The following is an 11,765-nucleotide window of genomic DNA, read 5'->3' as shown; positions in this document are numbered from 1 at the left end:
TATAATAAATAAAATTGCAGTATTTATATATTCATTTTTAAATCAAACACTGATTTTTTTAGTCTACTAAGTTCTTGGCACAATTAGGTACTTGTCAAATACTCGAAAGCGGCCGGGTCAGGAGTCGTAATAATCGTCAAGTATGTACGAGGAGATGCATGAATCTAGAAGAGATGCCGTAAATGCCCAGACTTCCATATTCTTCTTCATCTTTGATGAGATGTCAAAAAAAAAAATTATATGAAAATAACTCCTGTAATTGGAGATAATCCAGATTTTGTGAACAAGTATTTGGACACACTCAAAATGTTGTAAATAAATTATCTGGTCAAATTATAAGCTTAATAATAAAAATGAGAATGGTATTTTCTGGCGTTTCTCATGTGTGTGATTATAATCCAGGATTCGAATCTCACATACTAATATAAGAGTTTCTGCTTAGTAAAAAGCTTCTTTACATCTCACCAATAGATGTCTCTAGTGAAGTTCTAGTGATTCAAGAACAAGGTTTCTAAATTGGTTCATATATATAGAACTTCCAAGAATTTGAGTAGTGTGGTTGTCAATAATGGGTAGAATTTGTGAATGTTACACGTGTGTAAAGTGATCACTTAAACCAGCCTATGACGGTCGTCAGCCCCGTAAATGCCCAGACTACCATATTCTTCTTCATCTTTGATGAGATGTCAAAAAAAAAATTATATGAAAATAACTCCTGTAATTGGAGATAATCCAGATTTTGTGAACAAGTATTTGGACACACTCAAAATGTTGTAAATCTAGAAGAGGCTTAGAATGTTTACAAAGCCAGAGGGTGTGGCGTTTGATTCTCTCTGCCTACCCCTGCAGAGAAGCGGCATGATGGCTAGTTTTTTTTTACCAAGTTCTTAAAATAATATTACCAACAATTGTATTATATAACGTTAAAACATTAATTCTCTAAAAAAATTGCCATGTCAATAAATTCTTCCGTTCCCAGAAAATAAATATAAGGGTACGTACCTACGTCCCCCATTAGCTACTGTTGTCTCCCGTAAATGTTGAAACTGTCACTTTGTATAGCTACATAAGGACCGTCAGTCCATTTGATCTTCACATTCGTTTGAAAATGCCATAACTAGGCGAAACAATTGTCACAATATTAATTTTTATGCGTTTTTGTTAGTAAAATACGACTTAGTAGACTCAAAAAATCTGTGTTTGATTTAAAATTAATACGTAAATTAAAATGGAGTTCTACAAATTAAACGCCAAATCAATAAATAAAAATTGCACAAATTTTATTGAGATTCGAATTTATTCAGGTCACATATAGGTACAAATATAAGCTTTACAGTTTTTCTTAATACCACTAAAGACATCACATTACATGGATATTTTCACAAAACAAACCCACAAAAATTTCATAAAAATATTCGGTATAATCAACATATGAACTTAATCCTATTTTTTCTTTATTTTTTAATATATTTTACTTAATTTTATGAGTAAAGATAATATTTTTTGGCAATACAAAAAGCTAACAATAGTATGAATGCAATCCATATTTTAAAGTAGCTTGGCTACCAATGTCAAATTATGTATATATTTATGTATACATATATCGCTCACTCCTTTCAATAACGTCATATATCAAAAATCGACAATTTTTAGTTATGCTTTTTACGGAACGCCCAGAAAATGTACTATTTCCCAGCAAAAGCGGCATATTTTTAACTGAATATTTACCCGCTACTGGGCTAAATTGCATTTTGAAGAAAAGGTATTGTTTAATTATTTTTTTGAATATACTAAATATTTTTAAAATGGAGAAAAAATCTTCAGGTTTTACCCAAAAATATCTGCTGCATAGTAAAAAGTTCAATAAGTGGCTTGATATTTATTTTGAATATATTATATTATATTTTTAAACTTTTAAAACAAACTCCTGAAAAGTTTTTTTATATATGACTTTGTTGAAAGGAGTGAGCAATATGACAAATTTTAAAATGACGAAACCTAATTTTTGGAATTTCTAAATTCAGTCATATTTTCTTCTTCACAAACCGCACTGGTTACGCTTTCCCGAAAGGGTAGAGTATAAACTCTGTCTGCTTACATATAAAGCAAAACATAATACGGCTAAAAGAGATGATGAATTGGTTGAGAGACATCTCACGCTTCAATCAGCTACAACTGCTATGGGTAAGGTGATCTTACCAGCTCACAAGCTAAATTTGGCAAGCATGCCTTTGCTGTTGAAGGACCAATGGAATGACATATGGTCAAACTTCAATAAACATCACTTTCGACTTCAAATATAATAAATTTAGGCGATTATCTATGAATGGTATTTTTTTCGCATTCAAAATCGTTCATTTTTACATGTGTATTGACTACACAGCACCTAAACGCGCGTATTTTTTTTGGCACAGTAAGGGGAATGTTGAAAAAATATTCTTACTAACAAACTGTTGTCTGGCAGTTTTTTCATCAACCTGACCCTAATTAGTATACTAAATAGTGTCATATACTAATCACAAGTAACCGCAAACCCAATTCCGATCTGTACAATGTTATGGGTAGAATTGTCAAATGTTACACGTGTGTAAAGTGATGACTTAAACCAGCCTAGTTAACCGGATCCACGCGGCTCGCATAACCGTATGTGTTTTAATAAAACATGCCCCATACGCGGCTGACATAACCGTTTGTGTTTTTACTTTGCTCCAAGTTTCGAACCTCAGTTCAACTTGGAGGGATTTTTTCATGGTGTGGAACTTTGGATAAAATAATACGTCAATCCTTGGCCTTATGACATCTGTTGAAATATCTGACTAATGATTTGTAACATCACAAAGATAAATAAAAGAACAGATCCCTGATTTTTCTTGCGGTCGGTAATTAGTCCGCGCTATAATCATGCCCTATATCTGTCTCACTCTCGACGCTACGCATCACCAGCGGGTAAGAGTGACACACGATGCGTGCTTTGATTTATTTATGTTACGATGTTATTTGTTTATATTACGATATATTTCATGAATAATGTGACACACGTGTATTATAGAGTACCGAAAAGGCACAATGAATCCCATTGAACGTTTTTGTTTAGGAAAATAAATCGTTTCTTAACTAAATACATGATAAAAGTAATCATTTTAAAAACGGCAAAATACCGCCGCGTATGGGCGTCTCTCAGGAACAAAGTTGACGCGGTTAAAAGGTTAAAGCCCAGACACTCATAGTAGTCTTCATCAATGTTGAGATGTCAAAAAATAATATAAATTAAGTCCAACCGAATAAAATTCAACCATACAAATCATCGCTGAACTAAGAAATCATAGCAAAAAGAAAAATACATTCACAATGAAGAGGACAATTTCATTCAACAGTCATAAGATTCCAGATTTCTCCGGCTCATTATCCGTAAGTTCCTTCAGGATGGTGAGGAGTTCTTCGGTCAGAGCTGCTGCAGCGCTGAATCTGTCGGTTTCGTGTACCGGGAAGACGCATTCCGACAGCTTTTCCTGGAATTTTGGGAACCTCTGAAAACGGAAAAAGAGAATCAATAACCCTATTAATTATAGGGATATTTGTCCGCCTCCGTAGTGTAATGGTCAGCATGCTCGGCTACCGTTCTGGAGGTCCCAGGTTCAATTCCCAGTGGGGGTCAAATAAATATAAGTGTTTTTTTTCACTCTAATATTTATTCAATATTACCCTGGACTGGTACCTGAAGCGGAGGGCTGATCACCTTTCCTTCGTGTGTTAATGATCAAGATAAGACTGCGTTTATATAATGCAGAGCCCTATGCACCGTTGGGGTGCGGATAAGGGTTTGAATTGAATTAAAAAAAAAAAATATTTATAACTTTTCTTTTCATTTTTTGTTATCTGTTAAAATCAAATATTAGCACTTTTTTTAAATTTTAATTTAAAAAGAGAAATATTTGTGTTTTTATTATTTACAAAAATACTTCAATTTCATACTATTTCTGTGAGCCTAAGCGGCTCATTATTAGAAATAGGCATCAAATTGTGGTAGAGTGGGTTCGAACCCAGAAACTCTTGACTCAAGAGTCAGCGACACTAACCACGGGACCACAACCCGTTACAATTTTAATATATTTATATTTTTAATATCTATTGTATTCTTTCCAGTGCCCTTTACTATAACCTAAAATAAAATGTATACCCACACACAGGCCATGCCTTTGTGGGATCTTTTTTTTGTATTAATGTAATAGAATATTTTTGTACGAATTTTTTTTTAAAGTACTACTACCATCACGCCGTTTCTCCGCAAGGGTAGGCAGAAAGGATGGAACGCCACTCTTTTCTCCTGACATACACTCCTCGCCTCCTTCACTTATAAAAGTAAATAAAAAAAAGTTGAATATCAATACCTGAGTCACGAAACTTGGCACAGTTACCAAGACCTCGTCTTCCAGGAGTCTGCACATGGCGTAGATATTGTGATCACTCAACTGGTGGTTGCAAATATCCACGACGGAGAATGCAAAACACCCTACGCACTCCATGACCTGGCTGGTGTGGTTGCTGTCCCAGGAGTCCAGGACTGTTATGGCCTCGGAGTCCACAATGACAACATGCTCCAGGTCTATGAACATCGGGTCGTTCACATACGGACCCTCGTCTCGGAGCACTATGTTGTCGGAAGAGATATCTAGTAAATAGAATCTGTAAGAGAAAAAAAAGTTAATATTTTATAAACATTCATATATTAACTGTTCAAATCGAACACTGATTTTTAGAATTCCATTAATTGATTTGGCAGTCATTTTGTGGTAAAATCTATCCATTTTTTATTTAAGTTTTACTTAGTTAATATCACTATTTCTTAATCACAATAGATTTTTAAGAAACAGTGGTGTTTACTAGGTAAAATTTAAATAAAAAACAGATTTTTAGAGACTACTAAATTATTGTATTATTACTAATGTTATTAGTTTGAAAATTCCATAACAAGGCGAAACAATTCTCACAATTTTTTTATGTTTATGTTTTTAACAATAAAATTTAATTTAGTAGACTATAAAAATCAGTGTTCGATTTGTCTAAGAAAAATTCTCCTTGAATATTATGTACAAGGGCTTATAGCATATTCAGTTTATATGTGTTAATGATAATGAATGTGTAGTAAATAATAAATGAATAAGATTGATCCCTAAAAACAATACACAATAGATACAATGAATTGAATATCTAATATACGACAATACATTGCGATGTGATAAGTTATCCGAGTTTCAAACTAAAATACCAAGCATACACTTAACCGGATCCACGCGGCTCGCATAACCGTATGTGTTTTCATAAAACATTCCATGTACGCGGCTGACATAACCGTTTGTGTTTTTACTTTACTCCAAGTTTCGAACCTCAGTTCAACTTGGAGGGATTTTTTCATGGTGTGGAACTTTGGATAAAATAATACGTCAATCCTTGGCCTTATGACATCTGTTGAAATATCTGACTAATAATTTGTAACATCACAAGGATAAATAAAAGAACAGATCCCTCATTTTTCTCGCGGTCGGTAATTAGTCCGCGCCATAATCATGCCCTAAATCTGTCTCACTCTCGACGCTACGCATCGCCAGTGGGTAAGAGTGACACACGATGCGTGGTTTGATTTATTTATGTTACGATCTTATTTGTTTATATTACGATATATTTCAAGAATAATGTGACACGAGTGTATTATAGAGTACCAAAAAGGCACAATGAATCCCATTGAACGTTTTTGTTTAGGAAAATAAATCGTTTCTTAACTAAATACATGATAAAAGTAATCATTTAAAAAACAGTGAAATACCGCCGCGCACAGGCGTCTCTCAGGAACAAAGTGAACGCGGTTAAAAGGTTAACACACTAAGGATGGGTATTTTTTACGCCTCCGAGGTGTAATGGTTAGCGTGTGCGACTGTAGGTCTCGGGTTCGATTCCCAGGGGGGAGGGTGAAAATAAATATTAGTGATTTTACATATTTATTTGGTATTACCCTGGACTGTCCCTGAAGCGCATGAGTGATTACCTGGCCTTCATGTAAGTAATGATTTGACTGATGACTGCGTCAATGTGATGCAGTGCCCTATGCGCCATTGGGTGCTGATAAGGGTTAGCTGGCGACGGGATTGATAATTGTGTACATATAGTTAGACCTTAACAAAGAGATTGGTATATAATATTCATATAAAAACATTAAATAATTCCTTCTTTTCTGACATTGAAATGAGGCCGGCGCAGAAGGTAAAAATACCCTTCCTGTCCTTAACCGGTTAACTGCCAAGAGCGTCTTAAGACGCATAATTTTCTGTGAACGGAGCACCGCTCATACAAAAATTACATCTTAAGACGCGCCGTTTTAAATGGGCTTTTAAGTAAAGAAAATCAATTATTTAAAATGTACAAATATATTGAACGCATAGTGACATCTATTGAGAATATCTTTGCATACTTAGAATTGAAACAGAATTTGTTTTTACCACTTTAAACGTAAATTAAAGAGAGCTTTGTCGTCGGAACAACTAATGGCGCTCAGGATTGTCCAATAATCCCCGAGTTGCCGTCACTGCCGAATCTGATGACAGTGATTTTAGTGTCGATTCTGATGATTTTTAATATTTATTTTTTTTAAATCAAGGTGTGTGTGTGTGTATACTTTTAATATTAAACTAATATAAACAATTACTTTTGACATAGTAATTTAGTTTTCATATTTTCTATGACAAATTTCGTGACAACCCTGCACCATGAACAATTAATTTTATGATTATGGATAAATAAATGACTGAACGACTGGCGCGCTCTTCATTTATTTGGCTAACTAAAAAAACTAACTAACCATCACGCCGCTTCCCCGCAGGGGTAGGCAGAGAGAATAGAGCGCCACACCACTCTGTCCTTGCAAACATTCTTCGCCTCTTCCACGTTCATGCATCTCCTCATACATACCCGCCGATTGTTACGACTCCTAACCTGACCACTTTCAAGTATTTGGCATACCTGATCGTGCCATGTTTTTCTCGGTCTTCCTCTGCTTCTTTTCCCACTAACATTCGCCTCATAAATTTGTTTTACCGTTCTTTCGTCACTCATTCGTTCCACATGTCCAAAACATCTCAACACACCTTTCTTAATTTTATCGATAATGCTTATCTCAGCTTTGCATTCCTTCCTTATTTCACTATTCGCACATCTATCATACATCGTTTTGTCGCACATTCTTCTGAGAGATCGCATTTCGACTTCATTCAGTCTACTTTCATCCTTCTTTTGCCAACTCCATGTTTCACTTCCATACATTAGAGTTGGAACCAGGACTCCGTTGTGCACTGCCAGTTTAGCTTCCGCTGATAGGTTTTTATTTGCTATAACTGATTTCAGTGCACCGTTCACTTTGTTCCCAGCATTCCCTCTCCTTTCTATATCTTTATCAATCTTTCCATCCCTAGAAAACATTATTTGGCAAGTTTTATAAATAAATGTTAATACACTTTTAATAACAATATGTTTAGAAGGTTTTATTTTTGTGGTAAAATTCGCGTCGTGCTGGGTATTGCCATACATGTACCTGCCGGCAGTTAATTGGTTAAGCATCAATCGACCAAACGGCTAGAAATACTATTTCCCGTCCTTAGTGTGTTAAGCTCATCACTTTTTCCTCTGCACCAGGCCAATTTATTGAAAAAATAATCACTTCAATAAGATGTAACGTACCTAAATCGGGAGTGGTTGAAGGTGAACACGTTGGCCATGTGGATGAGTTTGATGGCAATCTCGGCTCTCTGCAGCCAGGGTCTGCTGAGATATGTGCTCAGCGTCTTGCCCCCGTGCTGCACAAGCGTCGCTCTGCCGCAAGCGCCGTAATACGTCGGCACAGGCCAAAGTGGGCTGTCATCGTTCAAGTACTGAAAATACGTTCAACAAGTGAAGAGATGAAAACACGACACTGTGAATTCATTCAAATCAAAAATATTAAAAATAAGCATAATTGAAAGTAGGCGACACATATCGCCCACTCCTTTCAAGAACGTTATAAATCAAAAAACTTGATTTTTCAGGAGAACGTTTTTAAAGTTTAAGAATATAATACAATGTATTAAAAATAAATATCAAGCCACTTTTTGAACTTTTTACCATGCAACAGATATTTTTAGGTAAAGAGGTTTTTTCTCCATTTGAAAAATATTTAGGATATTCAAAAAAATAATTAAACCATACCTTTTCTTCAAAATGTAAAAACAACACTTTCTGCCCTAAAGTGGGTAAATATTAAGTTAAAATATGCCTCTTTTGCTGGGATATAGTACATTTTCTGGGCATTCCGAAAACATGCACAACTGAAAATTGACAATTTTTTATTTATGACGTTCTTGAAAGGAGTGAGCGATATATATCTTTATAAGCTATATCTATATATCTTGCTAAGGTTGCACAATCAATTACAAAATAATGATAATGTTATCATCGACATTTTTAATGATGGCATTTAGAAATACAAGAGGTCTAGCACCAAATTGGTGAAATCGAATTGAATTCTTGAATTTTAGTCTTGAATTTTCCACCCTAATCATTTAGCTTAGTTCAATTTTGCTTTTAATTTTTACTTTTTTTATTTCGTTAGTTTTTATTGTCCGCCTCTGCAATCTAATGGTTGGCGAGTTTAGCTATCATGCCTTCATCTGTTACAATGATTAAAGAAAACACTTGTTTTTTTACCACTTGAGTTTTATTATAGACTACATGTTTCAGAAGTTAAACTTTCATCATTCAGGTCTGTATAATAACTAAAATATAAAATATAAAATTGTTCTATAAATAAGGAGAGGGGAAATATGATGGAAGTTTAACTTCTGAAACATGTAGTCTATAATAAAACTCAAGTGGTAAAAAACAAGTGTTTTCTTTAATCATTGTAACATGTCTTGCCACAAAGTTAATGCCGAAACAATAAATTAAATACCTTCATCTGTTAATGATCAAGTTAACACTGCGTCAATATGATGCGGTGCCCTATGCACCATTGGGTGCGGATAAGGGTTAGAAGAAGAAGAGAAGAATATAAAATACAAATATTTGGTTTTGACAGAAAAAAAAACAAAAATGAAAATGAAAAAGTTTATAATAAGTATATTTACATACTATATGAGTTATAAATTTAAAGAAGATGCTACTTAGGTCTGTTTGTTTTTTTTTAAAAAAAGGCAAATAAAATAATTCAAATAAATTATAAAAAAATTATTTAACCACCCATGTCTACTAACATATCGCTCACTCCTTTCAAGAATGTCATAAATCAAAAATCGACAATTTTCAGTTGTGCATGTTTTCGAAATGCCCAGAAAATGTACTATATCCCAGCAAAAGCAGCATATTTTTAAAATGGAGAAAAAATATTCAGGTTTTACCTAAAATGATTTGTTGCACAGTTAAAAGTTCAATAAGTGGCTTGATATTTATTTTTAATACATTGTATTATATTTTTAAACTTTAAAAACATTCTCCTGAAAAATCAAATTTTTTGATTTATGACGTTCTTGAAAGGAGTGAGCGATATGTTTAGAAAATATACTTTTGAAAAATACTGTACCTTCAGAATAATGGGCTCAGGATTGACATTCAGGATGGTCCATACATTGGCGAGAAGGGTGTTTTCACTCAAGGAGCTATTGCCAAGAAAAGGACGAATGATCTCACGAGCGCTTTCCGCGCTAGGACAAACCGCCAGCTTTATAGTTTCGGGAGAACTATCCGCATCGCTCTCCACCATCCTGAGAATGTCATCCCACAAATCTATCTCGGTCAGCTCGTTAAAATCGCACCCCTTCTCGCTAGGCCCGAACATCTGGCAGATTTTCGTGTCGAGAGCCTTCAGTTCGGAATTGAACGCGAGCTTTTTCATGACCGCTTTCCCTCCAAATTTCGGATGCCTCCCGTCGTAGACGTTTTTAGAGTTCACATAACTGGACAACGCGGCGGCGAAATCGCTGTCGAACTTTATCTCGCCGGAATAAAAGTCCGGGCACAGGTCGGTCCCGTAGCAAGCGGGGCATTTACTATCCTCGACGAGCCCTACTATGTCCGGCAGATTCAGCCAAAAGTAAAAGAAATGAGAGATTACGCCTATTATCGACCCAAAAAAAAGAATACTGAGTAAAATAAATATGACTTGAAACATCATTCGAACTTGTTGAATATTAAATGCCGATAACGGTTCGCCGGGTACCTCTTCGAACGGTTTGAAAAAACATTAAATTTAACAGTTATGACGACTACTTTTGCTGTGTGAAAAATTAGTTGAACGACGTACGAAACGATTTTATTGTAGATTAAATATCACGAATATATTTCACACTTTTTAACACGTCGAAACATCAATATTTACTTATTTTTCAAACTTTTACGAACTTCAAACTGTATTATGACATTCGGGAGCGGAGTAAAAACGCGTAATGCGCATGCGCGTATGCATTGAGTGGTTTAAGAAGTGTGGGGTAACTGGAAACCATGCTGAAAGGCTTTGGCTGAGTGATTTTCTTGTCAATTCGCTAGAAGCGCATGTTGCTTTTCTTAAATTACCTAACGTCCAAGTGACTATAAAATCTAGCTATGGCTTATGCAACACCGCTTATCATGACCCTACTCAGGCTACAACATTTTAAGTTTCATAGCCTATGTCTACTCGTGAGTGGATTTACTCTTTATGTTTAAAGTTACTATAATTTAATGTAATTCATGAGTGAAAATTCTAGCCAAAAACACTCGCTAGCGCATGTCGCTCACTCCATTCAAAGTCACTTATCAAAAATCGTCAATTTTGAGTTGTGCATGTTTTCGGAATGCCCAGAAATTTTTCTATATTCCATCAGAAGCGGCATATTTTTAACTAAATAATTACCCGCTACAAGGCAGAATGTGTTGTTTTTGCATTTCGAAGAAATTGTATTGTTTAATAATTTTTTTAAATGTACTAAATATTTTTCAAATGGAGAAAAACATTCAGGGTTTACCTAAAATGATCTGTTGCACAATAAAAAGTTCAATAAGTGGCTTGATGTTTATTTTTAATACATTTTATTATATTCTAATACTTTAAAAACGATCTCCCCAAAAACAAGTTTTTTTATATATATGACGTTGTTGAAAGGAGTGAGGAAAATGTAAAATTCAACCTCTACTCTTCACTAAATCAACTTCAACGCTTGATTTGGTTGAACTTATTATTTTCATTTAAATGGTCGTATACATGAACAACTTATGCGAATACAAATAAGTACCCCTTAGCCATTTCTTTTATTGTGGACACCAAAGCAGAGCAATACATAAAATATTAAAACCATCCAACAGATAATATAAATTGTTACCTTACCAGTTGTTACAACAAAGTATATTCACTAATCACCTTTACTCTTTTGCTAAGTAAAATCACAGTAAATTACCGTGCATCATCAATCACAAAAAATATATATTGAAAGTTACAAGTGCGCTTAGTTCATTGCGTTTAACAAATACTAAAATGCGGAATTATTGGTAATTGTATCAATAAAACATTTTTTAGCATGATACTGCATATATGTTTTAATTAAGAGAAAAAGACATTGTTTGATGCTCAATTTGGATAAATATCACGTTTTGTATAAAATTGTGTTTTTACTTAGCATTGCTGTAAAGAAAACCATTAACAAGCATGTATACAGTTTTGTTCAAATTGATTTAGTTAAAAGCCCCTTTGTACTTTAAAATACAAAGTGATATTT

The 11,765-nt window shown here is 34.4% G+C and overlaps 1 protein-coding gene across 1 annotated transcript; it reads right to left on the bottom strand.

The window, feature by feature from the left end:
- Positions 1–1,446: 1,446 nt before the first annotated feature.
- On the bottom strand, positions 1,447–10,479 carry LOC148308610 (divergent protein kinase domain 2A). The gene is made up of 4 exons (XM_088261462.1): positions 9,599–10,479; positions 7,726–7,916; positions 4,389–4,683; positions 1,447–3,527 (listed from the first exon to the last, which is right to left on the bottom strand). The coding sequence occupies exons 1-4, from the start codon at positions 10,187–10,189 to the stop codon at positions 3,375–3,377; spliced, it is 1,230 nt and encodes a 409-aa protein (XP_088117588.1). The 5' UTR covers positions 10,190–10,479; the 3' UTR covers positions 1,447–3,374.
- Between the last annotated feature and the right edge of the window lie 1,286 nt (positions 10,480–11,765).

The sequence above is a fragment of the Brachycentrus maculatus genome, unplaced genomic scaffold, assembly GCF_059751285.1.
Source record: "Brachycentrus maculatus isolate JH-2025_06_01 unplaced genomic scaffold, ASM5975128v1 h1tg000156l, whole genome shotgun sequence".
NCBI classification, from domain to species: domain Eukaryota; kingdom Metazoa; phylum Arthropoda; class Insecta; order Trichoptera; family Brachycentridae; genus Brachycentrus; species Brachycentrus maculatus.
The sequence above is the reverse complement of the archived record's forward strand: the minus strand, read 5'-3'. Positions and strand labels throughout refer to the sequence as shown.

What these genes read in the sequence shown, in the direction of transcription:
- LOC148308610 (XM_088261462.1), bottom strand. Translation starts at nt 10,189, where the DNA reads ATGATGTTTCAAGTCATATTTATTTTACTCAGTATTCTTTTTTTTGGG. An exon ending in CTGAGCCCATTATTCTGAAG is followed by an intron (nt 7,917 to 9,598) that starts GTACAGTATTTT and finishes ACGTATTTTCAG; the next exon opens with TACTTGAACGATGACAGCCC. An exon ending in TGCCAAGTTTCGTGACTCAG is followed by an intron (nt 3,528 to 4,388) that starts GTATTGATATTC and finishes TTCCGTTTTCAG; the next exon opens with AGGTTCCCAAAATTCCAGGA.